The following is a 19,634-nucleotide window of genomic DNA, read 5'->3' as shown; positions in this document are numbered from 1 at the left end:
GTGTCCAAACAACAGAAATAACCAGGGGGACAAAGAACAAGTCATGTAGACTCTTGCGAACACCATCAAGCAACTGAGAGGTGAACAGGCCGGGCTGTATATACAGACACCTGGTGGACAAACAAGACACAGGTGGGGACACAGGTGGGAACAGAAATTGGCAGATAACTAAATAATGGCAGGAAATAAAGGACAAATGGACACGAAGGGTGGAGGATTCCAAAATAATACAGGAAGTGATGACACAGAGTCGAAAGGAGTAGTAACAAATTGTTGTCACATGTCAGCAAAAAGTGCACCGTCTTACTTTTATTTAGATTCACTCATCAATCAAAGGCTCTATTGCCAAGTCCATATTTGTTTGGATGGTCTGAAAATATAAACCAGTGACTGTTTTGTGTTACGTTTGAAAAGTCGAGGCACATTTGAAAAGTGCCTCGACTACAATCCAACTCATTTAATTGCAAACTTGGCGCCAATTCTATTATCACAGCTGAGTTTGAGCAATTCATTGTCAGTCCAAACCAAATGTGGCTTTTATTCTTATGCGAGTGTGTCAGTACTTTTATATCTGTGAAAATATTTAATCCTTTGCTTTAATTTGGATTTTTTTTTTTTTTTTTTTTTTTTTTTTTAATGAAATCATGCAGCAATTAGTCAGAAAAGACCAATTTGAAGTCAAAGACTGGGAAAATCAAAAGCTTTCCGATGAGTCAGCACACTCACTTCCTGATAAGTGGACGCTGCTGTCATACACACACACACACACACACACACACACACACACACACACACACACACACACACACACACACACACACACTTCACATTCTTGCAATCCCACTATTTTGTAAGAGTAGTCACAGACTGGCTGTCAAAGTAGATTATATACTTCTCAAAGATGTAAACATTTACCTTGATAATCCCCTCCAGAAACTCACAGGAGATGTCGTACATGTAAGGAAAAGGAAGGGTGACAGTTTGAGTATCAGCACAGACAGTGACAAATCCAACCAGATTACACTTTGAGCACCATCTCTCCTTCTCTTCCTCCTGTCTTCATCCTCCACATGGTCCACCACTTCTCAGAAATGACTCCCATTTGAGACCAAACCAGATGTGCTCAAGTGTACATTTTTATACACACTGAGCTGAATGACGGCTTGTCTTTTTTCTTTTCTTTTTAAATGCACCACAAAAGTCACCCTGTCAGTGCAGTGAAAATGAATTTCTGAACAGGAGGGCCATTCAAAGCTGCCCATTTAAATGCAAATTACTCTCTTCTGCTCATGATGTAAAGTTGTTTATCCGCCATCCTTCAAGATTTCTAACACAGAGAGGGGTTCAAAGCTTTGAAAGGTTAAAGTGGGATTATTTAGGTTTAATAGAAGTGAAAGAATAGATCCAAAGATTGGAGAAAGATTTACCTTTTCTCATGTCATATACAACACAGGTTGCAATATTTAACATTGCAGAGGCAGTAGCTTCTTTTCTGGGGGGGGGGATTCTCTCATTCGAAACACACTCGTTGAACTTGGTGAATTTAAGCAATCGTTTCAAAGCTGTGCGATCAGACACTCTGTTGAATTTTTGATGAAAGTTTTGCTTGTACACGCACGTACAATATGTATTCAGGATGAATATTTTAGGGTTATTCTGTTGAATCTCAAAATCTTATTTTTCTCATAATAAACCTCTGAGGAAGTAATATTGTTTTATACATTTGGAAAGCAATTTTATTTCCAATATTGATGAAGATATGAATTTTTAAAATTGCCTCCAACCTCTTATAATATAATAACCAAGTATCCTCTCTGAACCCGAGCCCCTCTCATTTTCTAACATTATCTTCAACCTCTCTGTCCCTTTGTGTGCCTCCCCATGCCTCCCTGTGCTTTCAGTTTGATGTCCGGTCTGGCCGCCCTTGACGCCAAGTGCTCCAGTCGCCTGGGCATCATGACCATTTCCTACTACCTCTGGACCACCTTCGTTGCCGTGGTAGTGGGCATCGTCATGGTGTACATCATCCACCCGGGCGGAGCCGCTCAGAAGGAGGACTCTGACGAAAGCAAGAAGCCAATGACCAGCTCTGCTGACGCTCTGCTGGATCTCATCCGGTAAGAGAGGCGGTCACATCTCCTCTGTTACATCCTCAGTGTTTGTCCGATCAAACTGCATCATCCTCATATGAAAGGACGGATCATTCACATGCAGCAGTAGCTTTCCACACACAGATACAGGCATGCACATGACTTCTGTAACATGAACCGTGTTCTTATATCAGTATTTTAAAATATGAAATATGTTCAAATGTGCAGTTATTCCAGCTCTATGACTGAAAATAGTGTATATATTTTTCTTCGATAAATTCTACAACATTAAATTATTATGCTGCAATTTTAGCTGGATATAGTGTACATGTGTGGTTGCTGTGTGAAAAGTGATGTGAAATTGAGGTAGAAGTGTGAAAAAAAATTCACCTTTAAGGTATAAAAACATTTTGGGATGATATGTGTATGATATGTGTATGATATGATGTCTTCATTTTTTTGGGTTACAGTAAAAGTAATTTCATCTCAAATGTGTTGGAGATGTACAAAAAAAAGAAAAACACATCATTGTTGAATGGCAGTGGTGCCCAAAAAATGCTGCAAGAAAAAATGGAGGAGTTATAAAATGACTAATAAGAAAGAAAATTTGTTCAGCTGCTCAAAATTTTGTTAAGCGTTCAGATTTTTCTCAGGTTTTGTCTTTTTGTAAGATTGTTGACATCATTAGGACTCTAGAAACTGTTAAAAATGTACCATCTGTTCAAGACTGATGTACAACTTCACATCAGCAGGTTAGACTTTCAATAAAGTCATATCAAATCAATTCAATAAAAAGAACAATCTAGAAAATAATCTATTATAAAATGGATTTACTTCAGAACCAATCCTTTTTAAATTGTTGCTAACGCGTTCGCTTTGGATTTCGCGGCTTTGCAAATGGAGAAAACAAAAACAAATACAGAGTATAGCACTAATGACTAATGACTGCTGAGCGTGCTGGTGAAGACTGAAGCAGTGGAAATGCTGCAGGTCCGAGTGTCAAGCCTAAAACCTTGTGTGCCAATGGGTTATTGTACTAAGCTTATTAGTGGTGCTGAAGGATGCAGTCGTCACATTACAGGCAAACCAGGGTCAGGCCTGCAGTCAGAAACATGGCGGCGAGTCACGTTATCAGGTCAGTGGACTAAAGTGAGACCAGAGCTGCCGAGGTGTTGAGTGCATCACCAACGTATTTTTAATCTATGATGTTATTTAATCCAAAGAACTTGTCTAAAAACTACTAATTGTGTATTTTAATAGAAAAATAATTAACATTCAGCCATTTAAAAGTTAATTATGTTTTCATCCCCTGTTGATTTTAGTATTGTTTTTATCAAACTCAAAATACATTAAACTGGGAAGAAACTTTCTATCAGACTGTAAAAAATTGTTTTTAATAAACTGGCCAAGCCCATGAAATCCAACTATGTACTGATCATGTGCAGTGGTGAAGCTCTGTCGTGCAGCCTTTCAGTGTGTGTGTGTGTGTGTGTGTGTGTGTGTGTGCGTGCGTGCGTGCGTGCGTGCGTGCGTGCGTGTGTGTGTGTGTGTGTGTTTTACAGAGCACAGCTGTGCTTTGGATTTATCTCGCAAAGCTTCTTTACAGCCTTTATCTATCATGCAGGCATACTATATCGGTACACCCACAAATGGGTCCCAACTGTCTGCGGCCATGTGTGTGTTTGTGCGCGTGATAAGTATGTGTAATGAGCACACTCTGTATGGATATGTGCATACTTGGATTTATTAGGAGACCCCAGGGGTCAAAGGGCGTAAAGGACACGGGATAGACTGCTGAATGGCTAAGTGGTCAAATCCGTGCAGAACACTTGCTACAGTCGCGCTGTATTGTCCCTGGATATCTTTGCCATGTGCTTGCAACGTCCCTCCCTTTAATGCACGAGCTGTAAAATACAATATGCCTTTTCAATTTCTCTGCATCTCAGATGAACTTGTTTGACTTCTGATTGTGATTTGAGCTCTTTGTTGACGTGGGATTTACAACCAACGCTGCTGTTAATTCAATGTAGATTTTTTTCATTCCAACAGTTTAAATCTCTTAACGTAAACTCAGTGGTTTGTACGGAGAGATATTGAAGCAACCAGAGGTGTATATAGCGTGCACCTATTTACGCAACAGCATGACAACCAAAAGTGGGTTCCTGAACTGTTTAGTGTGATTTTTCTACAGTGGTGTATCTGTTTCCCTACCCTATCCATAATGGCATGTGCCATGTATGTGCTTATTTATTAATTATTTATTAACCCCAAGCACGTGTTTTTGCAAAGACTTCCTTTATATCACATGGCTCAAAGCATGCAGTAGTTTTTTTTTTGGTGTATTTCTGTGAGATCAGCCTTAAACTTCAAATATCATTTCAGTTTTAAAAAACTTACATCCCCAGTCAGTCTACCCTGGTTTATAATAATAATGCTCCCATTTAATACGAGAATCATTGGACTGTGATCATTAAATTACAGTGATTATAGTCATTATATTCATACAGATTATAGTGTGTGTCTCCACCCATCAAAAAATAAATGTATCCATTATGCTTAGTGGCAAGGGCTGCATGTGGTTGGAGCGTATCCCGTGTTACACTGGGTGAAGGTGATATATGCACTGTAGTCAAGCCTGTTACAGAACTGACATGAATAGACAAAATTCACATTCACACATATGGGACAATCTATTAGTGGTAAAGCTTGGATGTGAATGAATTGTGGGAGGAAAGAAAAACTCCACATGAAACTGTAAAAACAAAAAACAAAACAGGGTTTATATATCTTTTACCTAATATATAGCATTTTATCTTACATCCTTTGAAACTAGCTTTCATCTTTACTTTTGTCTATAAACCTTTTCTCTGCAATCATTTCTACTCCAGATTCATTTCTCCGCCCTCTCCACTTATCGCTCCGCTTCCCTTATTCTTGCTCCTTTGTCCTCAGGTTTCATCCTTCCCAGCTCCTCTGTAGCTGAGCTCCAGAGTCCTCTCTGATGCAGTCATCCATGACTGCCATAGCTCTTATGCTTGTGCTCAGCTGAGAGTAGGCTTTTTAGTGTGTTTATCAAAGCATGTCACAGAATCTGGACAGCTTTTAAAGAGGGAAATAATTGTGAGGATTGTTTTTGATCGAGGCAGAGAAATATATTCACTAAAAACGCGGTAACAGAAAAAGAGTGTTTTCACAAATAACACCAAGGAGAGTCCAGAATCTAGATAGAAGCAGTCATCCTTTGACTTTCAGAGATTGAATCAATACCAATAACACAAGGGCAAGATGCACATGAAGAGAATCAAAAGGGAAGAAGGGGTTTTATTTTTTATAGATGCTAATATGGCTCCTTGCTGTATAATATTTAGCAAATACTGCTTCTATCATGTAGTTTTAAAACTAAGAAATACACAGTAAAGTATCTTTCATTACATTGGATGATGTGTTAAATCAAGGTATTTAGTATCAGTTGTCTTCTTGTGACCTTGCACTAAATATATTTCTGTTTTTTTGTTTTTTTTTAAATGTATATAGCAGTGTTTTGACCTAGTTTTACTTTGAATATGCATATCTATATATTATTTTTACATCACATTGTATGGTCACATCTGCTGTTCACTAAAGGAAATTAACAAATTCCCTTTAAATTCTCTACCACAGCAACATGTTTCCAGCCAACTTGGTTCAAGCCACGTTTCAACAGGTGAGCTGAAATGCTGAAGGCAAAGAGACATTGAAAAGTAAAGTATAGGAAACGATAATAAACAAATTTGGTTAAGATCAATACCGCTTCCATGTGCAGACAGGGTATCAGTTTCCACATCTAAATCCAATCTTACTGTTGAGGCAGCAGTATTTTTTTGATGCTCTTTTACTTAGAAATTTCTGTTTCAGATTAATATCAAAATGATACATTCACACATAGGAAGGTATATGTGTGGACTGTACCATCTATGTCGCGTTATCTTTTATTTTAATTGGAAAATAGTGCAGAAACAGATTTTAAAATGATTCACAGTCTCACACGTTATCATACAACAATCTGCTACTTTGAACATCTTTGTTGGTGTCATAATATGCTTCATTTGTTGTTCAGTATCGAACCCAGAGAGTCGCAGAGCTCATCCCCAAACCCACGGTGGCTCAGCTCCTGGATGAGACCACCACGCGCAGGGTCTACATCTATGGCATCCAGGACGACAACGGCACCGACATGCAGAACTTCTCCCTGGATCTCACGCCGCCTCCTGACGTCATCGTGAAAACATCCCCTGGTACCAGCGAAGGCATGAACGTGCTGGGGATCGTCATCTTCTCTGCCACCATGGGTGAGTGTTTGGCCTGGATCCAGCACACTGCAACATGCACAATACCCATACATAAATACATATAATGGCATAATTTATGTCTTGGCACACCCACGTTTCTGCATTAGTAAGTGTAAAATGTGTTGAACTCCCAAGAAATGAGCTGAGGACAAAGAAACGATTTCATTTCTTATAATTTGACACTGTTGAGAACATCATTGTATGGATGACAATTAAAATATTCATCCATATATGCATGAGGCATAATTGTTGTCTTTTTCCAGGAATAATGCTGGGAAGGATGGGACCCAATGGAAGCGCTTTGGTCAACTTCTGCCAGAGCCTGAATGAGGCAGTTCTGAAGATTGTCGCTATTGTCATTTGGTAAGAGCAGTAATGTTGAAAGTACACGGCACCAAAATCAAAGGAACCAAATGTGTGAGCGGTTTATATCATACTAGCAGGCTAACAATTGGTTGCCATGAAATTCTGGACGCACATTTGTGGTCTAAGGACGATGAATTCTCATTACTTTGGTGATCCCATGACTTTTCCTCTTGCGTCAGCTTGAGATTGACGTTTTGGGATTCAATGAAACATCTCAAAAACTCTTGAATGGATTATGAGGTAATTCGGTACAGCCATTAATGTTCCCCAGCTTTTCATTTAGTGGTAAAAAAATTTGTATGTTCATTGCTTTGTTTTATGGCCAAATACATACAAAACGAATGACATTCCCATCAGCGTCCACTGTACTTTGGGTTTTGGTGCTACATGGCAACTGTTAGTATGCAAACACACAACATTAAGATGATGAATGTGGTAAATACACCTGACAAAAAATAAAAAAATAGGCATCTTAAAATTGACATTGTGGGCATGTCAGCATGTTGACATTGGCACATAGTTCAAAGCACCACTGGACTCGACAACAAAGAGAGAAATTACATCTTTACAAAAGCTTAAGTTGTGGCTGTCATTCCCTGAACATTTATACTTACTTTCCTCCCCTCCTGCCTTCCATCGTTTGCAGGTATTTTCCTTTTGGCATTGTGTTCCTGGTTGCCGGGAAGATCTTAGAAATGGACGACCCGTCAGCCATGGGGAAGAAGCTGGGCTTTTATGCCATCACGGTGGTAATGGGCCTGGTGCTGCATGGTCTGTTCATCCTTCCAGCCATGTACTTCTTCATCACAAAGAAAAGCCCCATTGTTTACATCCGAGGCATTCTGCAGGCCCTGCTCATTTCTTTGGCCACCTCCTCCAGGTAGGTGGAAGATTGAAACGAATTGAAATGTCCACGGAAACACTGCCTTGGATTTATGTTTATATATATTTATATTCATTCATAAAGGCATGGACAATGGCGAATCAATCCACTTAATCAAGTTCCCCAAACAGTTATTATACACAGTCCTTACAGTGTCTCTGACGACGCACATAAGTGAAATATAATGGTGATTTTCATCGATGAAAAGTTTCCATCAAGATGTTTACCAGAACGACGGCAGCAATCACTTGATGATAAAAAACTTCAATTTATGGTTCAACAAAAACAACGAGCAGCTAAGAGAGAGAGTCAAGGTCGGAGTAGAGTAGTGCTTTTAAGCTCTATTAAGTGTGTAAACAGAGCAGTTCGCAGAATTCATCTTGAGGGAAATGGATGTTTGTGACCTCAATGTTGACTTCTGTGTCAAGGCGAACTTTTATATTATCATTGCCAACATTTGGGCCTTTTTAAGGAATGCGCCTTGAACCTTCTGGTTGTGTTTACTCCTAATTTACAATCAGCATCTTAGTCCTGACCTTCTTGACCTTCTAGATTCCCTTTAAATGCTCAACTACTAATGAGAAATATTTACAGGATTTCCTCTGTGCAGCCTCAAAGGGTGTTGTAACTATAAAACAAGTCAGTGTGTGTTACTAAAGAACGGAAAATGATCTTGTTTGTTGCATTCACCCTACCTAAATCTTTCTTATCAACATTATTAAGACATAAAAAGATTTTTATCATGTCAAAACTTCTGCACATATTTACATACATACCGGCTCCTGTGCAACTGTTTCATGGACTTTATATGAGTGTGTGCAGTTTAATATACTCATACATATTCTTATATATGTCAATGAACCCTATACTGGCCCTTATATATGTCAATTCTTATATAAGAATTGACATATTGACAACGTCCACTTGTATATGTCAACAAAATCTAGACTGGTCTTTATCTCACCTAAAAATACAAACTATTTGTGTTTACAACTACAATTACAAGTGAAAAACACAGCAGTCGCTTTTTGTTTTGATTCCAATATTATCAACTTTGACTTAATTTTTTACCAGAAAATAGCTGCTTGGAATAATTTACTGGCAGGTTTTAAAAAAGCATCTTTGTTGTTTGGTTGTAAACACATCTATCATTCACATGATTAGAGTTCTTGTATGAAGCGATTCCTGATATTACTACAATTGATTGCGCTGCTTGTCCCGGTGGAGGCTCACGACCTGTTTATATTTATCTTTCACCTTTTTGCTGCAGCTCTGCCACTCTGCCTATCACCTTTAAGTGCCTCCTCGAGAACAACCACATCGACAGACGCATCATCCGCTTCGTGCTGCCGGTCGGCGCCACCATCAACATGGACGGGACCGCGCTTTACGAGGCAGTGGCAGCCATCTTCATCGCCCAAGTTAATAATTATGAGCTTGACTTTGGGCAGATCATCACCATCAGGTAAGAAGCAAGCTCATAAAAAATTTACTTTTGATGGAATATTTGATGAACTAAAATGTCATGAGGTGAGGAAAGGTTTTTAAAAAACAGATATTAGCAGAGTCATGAAATCCTTGAGGCTCCTTAATCAAATATGAGTTGGGAGGGAAAACTGCTAAACCTTTTTTAATAGCAGTTTCTGTAATTTTATGGATTTTCTTGGATGACATCAATAAATGTAGGGCAGTAAAAATTTACACTTGAAGTTAAGGATGAATTATTCAGCCTGTGAAATTAGTTCAAGGCTGTAATGCCTTCTGTGGATCCAGAGAAGTTTTCTAAAGCTTTTAGCTTGTGTTTAGCGGAACATATTTTTAGCAGAAAGTCACGATACAAACAAAGGAGTTTAGTTTTCCCTTTTCTTGAGACAAAAGTTCAGGATCCTCTGCTGCACAGATTTTGAACATCCTCACCTTTAGGGAGGTATACTAAATCACTGGAATACCCAAGGCATAAATTGGCACTTATGGGCAATCACTTTCTTGCCAAGAGAACACTTTTTTATATATATATAGTTCATTTGCAGAAATTGCTGTGATAAAAATCTGTCTAGAGAGCTGTCAGAGATGCTCATTTTTAAAGAACAGTTAAACTTTTTAGAAACTACAAGGCCTACGAAAGTGTTAAATTTTGTTGGTTTAAAAAGCCAAAGTGAGACAACTACACCATTTTACTCTGGTTTAGTTTGTAAACAGAGGAAATCTTTGCAAAATTGGATTCCTATTTACTGCCTCGCTGAGGGTCAGAGGTTACATCGTTGCCGCTCTCATGCTTGAACAGGGTGCAGTGAATTGCTTAGGTTAGCAGAAAAAGCAGAAAAACAGTGCCTTGTCTAAAGTTAAAAAAAAAAAATACATCTAAAGTTCTTATTTGTTTTAGCTTTATGGGGAATTATGGTGCTTTTTCAAGATCCTATTATTTGGTCCCAGTCTTAACATGAATCAAGCTAACTGGCAGTGATTTCCTTTTAAACCCAATACATCCATTAAGACTTAAATGTTACACTATTTCTTTAAAAAAAAAAAAAAAAAAAAAAAAATATGATATGATATTCACTTCAACAACTCTTTAGAGAGATATTTATCTCTCTAATATTACAAATTGGGGAAAAACACTCCAAAGTGTGACAATAATAGCAAATGGCTAGCAAAGAAATGGTCCCGCAGGCTCCCTCGTGGTGCTTTGAGTCCAACATGTGAATTAATCTAACATCACACATTTAGTTTAATTCTGAATTAAGAAAAAATATTATGGGATTTACTAGATACACATATATGTAAATGTCACACAGATTATGCCTCCTATGAGCTTCTTAGTGTGATCTGATTTCTGCTAAATCAGTCTGGAAGCCCCGGGGAAAGACAGACAGACAGACAGACAGAAGGACGGACTAAAATAACCTGTAACCCCCCTCACCCCCTTCCCAAGAACTCACCATAATTTTCAACCACGGGTAAACTCAACCCTCTCCCCCTCTTCAGGTTGAGGAAAAACTCCTGCCCCTCCTTTGATTTGATGACATCTCACTTTGTAATAACATTAAGAGCAGACCTCTCGTCATGGCTGCAGTCTGTGCACATTTGCTCATAATCCCTTGGCGGTAAAACCCATATGACCTGTATTACTCATCTCCCTTGTCACGCCAGAATTATAATAATTTCTCCCTCTCTGCGCCCTGTTCCCGTGCCGTTTGGCTTCTGACCATGAAGCTGCCCCATCTGCACGCCAACCTCCCCGCGCAGCCCCGCAGAGAAAAAAACATGTCAGTTAAACATCGACTCGGTCATTCTCCCCGAATATCTAATTCTTCCCGGACGGTGCATCCTGGGGAAACTCAGTCATCCTCCATCATCTCCTGGACCTGGAGAGACTTCCGTTGGAAAAACTAGATCTGCTTTTTTTTTTTTTATCACCGTGAAACAGAAGCGTTAACACGTTGGCTCTCGGCTATGCTACTGGGGGGAATCTGGCTAGAAAAGAGTCCACTTAAGGGCCAGCGGGGTTTATTTCAATTCTTTCATTTTCCTTGCCACTCCTTGTCATCCCCATAGGATGGAAGAGAAGTGACAAAAGGTTTTATAAAATAATCCACCTATCTGGGGATGTTTTTAATTAGTGCGCCATGAGCAGAAGAAAACCTGTCAATCAGGTGGATTGTCGAGACTCTTGTGATCTTTTTTTTTTTCATAAATTCATACCTACACAACTCTTTAAAAGACCCCCCCCCCCCCCCCCCAACAAAAATCTAATAATCAAATAAGATCACCTGTCTGCCAAGTAACCAGTTCAAGGCCTTGGTTGTGTGTTTTGTATATAAAATGTTAATTTGTGAAAGCTGTACCAACAATGCTACAGTAGATCAGCACTCTGAAATAGAGTGGGATAAAAGGATAGATATATAAATAGAGTGGGATAAAAGGATAGATATATAAATAGAGTGGGATAAAAGGATAGAGCACCATAAATGCTCTAAAGTATGAATACTTCATAACTGAATTTTCCACCACAGTCCCCACACTCAATTTATTCTTTCACCTCACAATTTCTACACCTCACCAATTAGCACTTTGAGTCCAGGGAGCTCATTTACACCTTTGCTCCCGTACGTCATGTGAAGATAAATGTTTGCTGCTCGTTTGTCTGTTCTCTCTCAGCATCACTGCCACCGCCGCCAGCATCGGTGCAGCAGGGATCCCACAGGCTGGACTTGTTACCATGGTGATCGTGCTGACCTCTGTGGGCCTACCCACCGATGACATCACTCTAATCATCGCTGTTGATTGGGCGTTGTAAGTAAACGTTCATCTAAACGCTGAAGGCGAAGTCAAAGACAACGGACCGGGAAATCATTGTGACATTTAGCTAGCTTCTCATTTACTCTAATTAACTGGTTGCCAGTAAAATAAACAGCAATACACGTAGAGCTAACTTCATGTCATTTCGATGCTCTTTGCACGAATCCCAGTGAGTCAAATAGCCTCCAACTCTGTGAAGGTTTTATGAATATGCAGTGATTGTGGACTTTTTTTTTTCCTCGAGCTTCGTCAACACTGTGGATGACGTTTGACTTTGTCATGCAGGGATCGATTCAGGACCATGGTGAACGTGATGGGTGACGCCCTGGCCACGGGGATCATGGCTCATATCTGCAGAAAAGATTTTGTCAAAGAGGGAGAGCAGGTGAGAGAAGTCCTATCACCGGACTCTGATGTTACAAAGCATGTATTTGTTGCCTTTTTAAGGTTTATCTAACCTGAATAGAGTGACATTCATCTTCAATTGAAAAAAGAAAGATAGAAAGGGGGTATATGGATGAAAACCGACGGAAGATTTACTCCTTTTATGTATAGGTTAATCCTATAGGCTGTACAGCAGATTTAAAACTGGAACAGTTTGACATTTTAGGAAATAGCCTTATTTGCATTTTGCTGAGAAAACTGACGGTTTCGTGTTTCTACATCAAGCTCGAGCCTTCAGGTAGCTTAATGTTACATTTAAAAAAAAATAAGACAGAGTGAGTGAGCTTAGATCTTAGGATCCCTCTGATCATGACGTTATCTCAACATATAGAGTGGAAGCAGCGGGAAACAGCTTCAATATCTTGGGCTCCTTGTGAAACCACAATAAACATGTGCATCTTATTCATTTTTAGTGGACTAGCTGTCAACACCTCCCTGTAGTCCTTCTGCTCATACAGGCTCACTGAATCCCTGTTCTTGCTCCATAATGCACAACCATGAGAGAGGAATGACTTCTCTCACCTAATTATTAGCACCACAGTAGATAAGACATATTTCCTAAAATGTCATCATTTTTCTTTGATATGTCATATTTTTTAGTTCATTATAAATAGACTATCGTGAACATTACAGTTTAGCATAATAACGGGCCATTATATTACATTCACCTTAGATTTCGTTAATTGGATATGAGGCGTAGAATTATTCTGACAATGATGAGCACCAAAACAAGTGGCAGGACACTATTAATCTTCAGAGCGATTCACGTGTCATTGTGCAACTCGCTGTCACCCAAAAGCATGTAATACACCCATCTGTCCAGTAGGCAATACCTCCATTAGTGTGAAAGTCATTTGTTTTCTTCATCCAACCACACGATACCTGGTACTTATTTGGACTCTTTGCAATTCGTTACGTGACCTCCTTTTTTGGAGGGACAGCGGGGCAAAACGTGAAACTGACACGGTATCCTCTAGTGGACTGATGGGTGTATTACACACTTTATCGCGATAACAGGCTGCGTTGTGCAATTTTTATCACCTTTATCAATGTCACAGCTGTATTTAAGTGTATTTCCATGTGCCATAATTTAATCGCAGCACATATTTGCGATTTTAAAATCCGTTTCATGACACCCGCCTGAATAAGTGATTCTAAGTTACTTTTTTCTTTTGTGTGTCCCATTAGGTGCCTCTGATATGCGAGACTAAACCCATGATAAGCATCCAGCAGATGATGACCTATCAGAACCAGAAGAACGGCTGCTACCAGCCGCCTCCACCGGGCAGCAAGCAGGACCACCTCTCCCCGGACGTGGCTCGCCTCATCCAGCTAGAGGAGGGGATTCGGCCGATAGAGAGGAAGAAGCACGCTCATCATCACAAGAGAGAGCACAGGGACAAGGAACACTGTTCCATTGACATGAACGGCCTGGAGACTAATGTATAGGAGCAGCCGCTCTGCCAGCAGCGGCTGGCGCATCATCAGCTGCAGAGCCAGCAGGAGAGGAAGTGACTAAGTTCACACGCTTTCCCCCTCCGAGAAGGAGAGCGGTTCAGAGCCGATATACGCATGAAAAAAAAAAAAATGAAAAAAAGACTGTTTTCTACATAACCTAAATGATGACCCGCATTTGATTGTGTATGTTTGTGTGTGTACATATTTATCAGAGATATATCATTTGCAAGCAGCAGTGACAGTGTGCTGCTCTGAGCGACGACCTAAAGCGAGAATGGATCGTGTGTGAGGATTCATTGACATCAGATCTGCGAGTCAGCCCATCTCAAGGGAGTGCAAATGGAGAACACAGTGTAATATCTGATATAACTAAAGGCACGTTCCTCTATGGACTGCAGACAAAACAACAAATATCAACTCATATATCTTTTTACTCATAATGATCTGATATGTTTGAAGCATTATTGGTTGGGGTTTTTGTATATTTCTTTTTTTTTTTTTTTTTTTTTTTTTTCATTGTGTTCTTTATGATGAACCTCAGGCAAAAAAAAAGGTTGCCTGTTTGGAACATTTTTACAACAGATTCACCAACTCAATAAAGCACACAAACAAAGGGACAAAGTTGGATGAAGCAAATCAACAAATTACCCTTATTTCTATGCCCATATGCAACCGTTTAGATCACATTTAGGAAACTACTGATTTTGAGGTGAAGAAAAAAAAGTAATTAGTTACAATTTCCCACATTTTATCAGCAACACCTTTCCTTACATTTGTCTTCTCTGCCTTGTATGTCCCGAGCCTAAGTGGGCCTCTCACCTGCAGTGCTGCATGGTCAAGGCAAAATGATGACCAAGGTCACAGTAAAAACAAAGACGAGGGTTTGCCCCCGTCTTGAAGTCATGACAAGTTGTCTTTGCACCCCTGCTGTATTCCCTCTTTGCCTTAAACGACCAAAGGAGAAGCATTCGGGGGCCCGACGCGTCACTTACGACCAACAGAGACATGACAACGCCAGCCGACAATCACAGGTCATACTCTGAACTCTGTCCATGTATATGTGAAATATGCTGTACATGTATGTATTTCCAAAAGTTAAAAAAAAAAAAAGAAGAAAAATTTAGATTTTACAACCATGTCAGTATGTTTCAAGAGCTGCCATTCTGTATTTGTTTAAAGAAACATTTCAACAGTCCAAAATTTATTTAAAAAAAAATGTACCAACTCTGTAAAATGAAAAAAAAAAAAAGGAATGAAAAATATACAAATACTCAACACTGTTGGAGTTATTTGTGCAGTTTGGGGACGTGAGATTGGAATTGCACAAGTGAGAGGATTTAACACTTTCAGGAATCTGATAAGCTGTATCATTATGGGGGTTTATCACTGCCATAAGTCAGGAGCATGCTCTTCCAGTTTGAGCATGATTTCTTGCTTTCACAATCAATTATTGTAATATTCCCTCTCAAAAGTCTCTCCTTTGGTCTGTTCTCTTTCAAAACTGTACGCTTGCACCCAGATGTCCTCTGCTCCAGTTAAACCCTCCTCCTTGTACTCAGACTGCTTCCGTGCGCTCGCAAGACTTCTGCTCTTGAATCTCATTTTGCGCTCTCTGATTTTTGTGAAACAACCCTGCCAAAAGTCCCCAAATAACAGAAGGCCAGGAATGACATTAATCAATGATATAGTCACTGCTTCCTTGTAGGTGTGCTTGCTTTAAGTCTTACAGCGTCCCTTGTGGGCGGGTACTGTTAAGTGGATTCATCAATCCCGCCCTCGAGCGCCTTATAAATTAACCCTGCTTGTTTTCTTGTAGGACTTTTAGAGTTGATAGATGTAGCCGTGTTCGTATTTTTACTTTTAATATCTATATATAAGAGTAGCTTGATCGCAGATTGGCTTCCCATCAAGTTGCCAGAGGAGAAAATAACTTCAATAGGCCAACTCTTGAAGTGCTTTTCTTTTTTTTTTTTCCAATGATAGGTTAGGATTATTACTCTAAGTTATGTTTTGGTTCACTAAAAACAGTTGTTTTATCGCTTTGTTCGAAGCCACGAGACTCGAACTCCCGTGTTCAACAAGTCAAAAGGACTGTTTTTTTAGATGGAGTCTGGTGGCTTTTAACAGAGCAATACTACAGCTGTTTCTGATGAAATAAAAAGTTCTACCATTGTAGGAATCCTTTCCATAAAGTTGGCAGAAATATAATTACCCTCTGACCATGTCAACGGCAAAACAAGCAATTTTAATGGCGGACTTTTAGCAGGCGCTGTACCTTAGCTCTGAGTCTATAAAGTCTCATTGTACAGTGGTACCATTCCCCTGAAATGTCGGCTTTTATTACCTTATATAGTAAGCTGTTACCTGGTCAGGTAGCTGTTACTTGCTGTCTAAAAGAAGACTCTTATGTCCTGCTGCCGGTCCCCTTTCTCTTATTATGAGACGTGACCTCCGTCTGTTCAGAGCTGGCTCGCTAACAGCGTAGCTCGGGCACAACCAAGTTTGCAATTGGGAGGGAAGAGTTAACAGGAGACAGATGAAAGGGGTCACAAAAGGAGAATATATTTAACTTATTTTCTACTGTCTATTGGGAAAGGGGCGGCAGATTGGTATTTTATAAAGAGGCCGTGGCCAGGGACAGGTAATCGCCGGTAAGGGACGCTGTAAGACTTGAAGCGAGCGCACCTGAAAAGTATTGACATTTAATTGTTGACGTCATATCTGGCATTTGCAAGCGAGCAGCAACTATTTGAGTGAGAGGGGAGACTTTTGAAAGAGAATATTACAATAATTGATTGTGGAAAGAAGAAATCCCGCTCTCAAACTGAGAGAGCACGCTCTTGACTTATGGCAGTGATATAGTCCCACATATCATCTCTCCTAAAACCACAGACAAACAAATGTCCTGTAGACAGCAGACATTTCAAAAGCAATTACTGGAGTTTTATGAGTTCCAGAGGTGTGACACTGATTGAGAATAGATCTCAAGGCTTCTCTTTCTGCTAATTATCTGGTAAAAAAAAAAAAAAAATCACCGTTTTCATTAATCAGAGGTGCAAACAAACACTATCAAGTGTTTTATTTGCAATCACTTGTTGTCAGTGTGACACCAAATTCTCCTCATTGATTCATTGATGACGCATGTCATCTGCCAACAGCAGAATTTTTTATTTTTTTCTATTTTGGACGTTTTCCTATTACTTTGTCTGTATTTATGTATTATTATATGACATGATAATATAATGGCTCTATTGCTTATTTCCTAACTTAAACTATATATTTCTTGCATTATAGTATACCACTGATAAACTTTAAGGATTTAAAAAAAACAAAAAAAGTACAATATGGCAGATGTAATGTCAACCTATATCTCTGATTGGCGATTCCTTTGCTGACCATATTGAGCTTCACTGGTGAATGTTACTTTGAACAATTGGTAAAAGTGGGAGTAAGTTACTTGATGTTTTGTTGCTCTCACTCACAAGACTACTTTCTAAAGTTTAATTCTTAGAAGTCTGATAAACGCTGGCCCAGGCTCAATGCAAGTAATGTGCACTTTTGGGCCGGGTCTGGCTTATTTAAATTCAGGTAAAATCGCCATATTGACATGCACTAAGCAACCAAGGTTCACACTAAATAGGATTATATGCAACAGAAGGATTTATTGGGCTTTAGTGCACCTAAACTCTATCCTCTTCTGTCAAACTAAAAACCCACAAAAAACTATATTTATGATCATTTGTCTTCATGCTGCACCATTTTCATTCATGACAGTGTTTAAATGGGAGGAATTATTGTATGTCTAGTTGTCATGGCTGGATGAAGAACATACAGAGCATAGGATTTTCCTCACATATTATGAGGTGTATTTATTGTGCAGATGACATGTAATTTAAATCTTATTCAGTTGTATCTTGTATCTTGCAATAGGTTTTAGTGAATTTTTAACCATAAAACGTTGCTGCATTCAATGTAAAAGAAAAACTAACCACATGTTTATCGGCAAAGGACAACCTGTTTTTATTCTACCCAGTGCCGGTTCCAATAACACCACGTTACATAAAATTGAAGGTTACAAGCCTGTAGAATAGGTTTGTGAAGGTCTTGAAGCGTGCTCAAAGATGTAATTCCACTCGGTGCTCTGCTGATTTAAAGCAAAGACTCTGAGCAGGCGCACTAGGAGCAGCCTAGGAGCAAGAATGGGTGATAAGTCTAACGGAAACATCGTCACCAAGGTTAACCTTGGAGAACAAATTAAAGGAATTCTGTGCAATTGTCAACCCGCTGACCGAGAAGTAACCGCCTGAATGGCGCAGAGCGCAGAAGTACATCATAGAAAGCTTAACCTCCATTACGCTGTACAAAGGTGACCATGGCTACATAAAATACCACCGAGGTACGATATTCAACTTGAGAGAGAATCGATTTGTTTTTTTGGTAAATGAATTGTCAGTGAAGTGGGACTGTGTAGATACAGTCTTGTTCCACAACGTCGTGTATCACTATTGGAACACAGTGTGCAGGGCAGTAACCTCAGGACTCACAATATCATGAGAAAACTGAATAAATCTTAGTCCTTAAGAAATAATAATGTATGTGGCTTCTGACCAGGTGAGGGGTGCATGTTAATTTATACAGAATGGCCATTTATTACATTAAAGGGACAGCTTTACTTGGCTTTGAATGTACAACAGCTAATGTCAGCATACGTGACCAAGGTTGGGTACACATACTACAATGTGTAGCGAGATTCATCACCGTGTCCGTTTGTGGACTTCATAATAAAAACATTAGGAATATAATATTCAGTTTCTGCTAATAAATCCCTCTAAATCCTCCACACTGAACATTTCAAGAAAAGATTCAATTCAAGGTAGCCTTTGGAAATGAAGGGAAATTGACCGGGCTATTACCTTGGAATTGAATAGTGATCATTTATAAGATAATGCACATCTTCCATAGGACGGTCTAGCATTTTGTTCTCCAGAAGCTGCCATGTTCACTGCACTACAGCTTGATAAATTGCCCCTCCATTTAAAAAAGGACATTCTTTGGTCTTGCTCTGGTGGTACAATTGCTCGTCAAAATAAAAGGTCCGTCAATTTTCTTTAAAGGTTGCGAGTCAGAAAAATCAGCACTATACATACGTCCTCAATCGCTGTGCATAGTTATGGTTCTGTTAGATGTTTAGTGCAATTGTCTTTTTTATTGTAGAAAAATGCTGTTCCACGCAGTCCACCTCTATAAGTGCTGTACAGTACTGATGGTCTGAAACAGTTATAGGCGGGTGGTGAGCTTTGGAGAGGAAGTTTTACACTGCATGCAGAGGATTGTTTTACTGAACGACCACCAGACCTTTGCATAATGAATGTGCCTCACTCAAACACCAATACAGTCCGTCCAATACAAACTTTACTTTCACTTTCTAGGAAAACTTTGAATCAAGGTTGTTTATTTTATTATTTGAGCTAAGCTTTCACAGATGACTTTTACAGCCTGAAAGTCTTGCGCGATCAGCCCAGCACTTAACCTCAGCCCACCCCTCCACACTGCACCACACAGTATATCGCCTAAAGACCCATTAGCCCACTGCTTCTGGTCAATCAGACAGGCCAGATATGCCATTTGGCCTGCCAGCCACCTGGCAGAGGGACAGAATGGGGGGGGGGGGCAATTAGGGATCGAGGACAGGGTCTGGCAGAAGGCACACAGGGGTGGGCGGAGGTTGGGGAGGCCCACAGGGAGAGGTCTGGATCAACTCTAAAA

At 39.6% G+C, this 19,634-nt stretch overlaps 1 protein-coding gene across 1 annotated transcript in view; it reads left to right on the top strand.

The window, feature by feature from the left end:
* The window catches only part of slc1a7a (solute carrier family 1 member 7a), a 33,636-nt gene extending 19,767 nt beyond the window's left edge, over positions 1–13,869 (top strand). Inside the window, exons 3-11 of the mRNA XM_069719457.1 lie at positions 1,902–2,117; positions 5,751–5,793; positions 6,187–6,418; positions 6,682–6,781; positions 7,431–7,664; positions 8,938–9,132; positions 11,826–11,960; positions 12,252–12,351; positions 13,599–13,869. Of these exons, the coding sequence (XP_069575558.1) occupies positions 1,902–2,117; positions 5,751–5,793; positions 6,187–6,418; positions 6,682–6,781; positions 7,431–7,664; positions 8,938–9,132; positions 11,826–11,960; positions 12,252–12,351; positions 13,599–13,859 (1,516 nt within the window). The 3' untranslated portion in view covers positions 13,860–13,869. The remainder of the gene's footprint in view (positions 1–1,901; positions 2,118–5,750; positions 5,794–6,186; positions 6,419–6,681; positions 6,782–7,430; positions 7,665–8,937; positions 9,133–11,825; positions 11,961–12,251; positions 12,352–13,598) is intronic.
* Positions 13,870–19,634: the final 5,765 nt, after the last annotated feature.

Source organism: Brachyistius frenatus, unplaced genomic scaffold (genome assembly GCF_029030835.1).
Source record: "Brachyistius frenatus isolate BFR_SWC_R1_liver_20210118 unplaced genomic scaffold, ASM2903083v1 Contig_215, whole genome shotgun sequence".
Classification (NCBI taxonomy): domain Eukaryota; kingdom Metazoa; phylum Chordata; class Actinopteri; family Embiotocidae; genus Brachyistius; species Brachyistius frenatus.
Note: the sequence above shows the minus strand (reverse complement) of the source record. Positions and strands in the feature narration are given on the sequence as shown.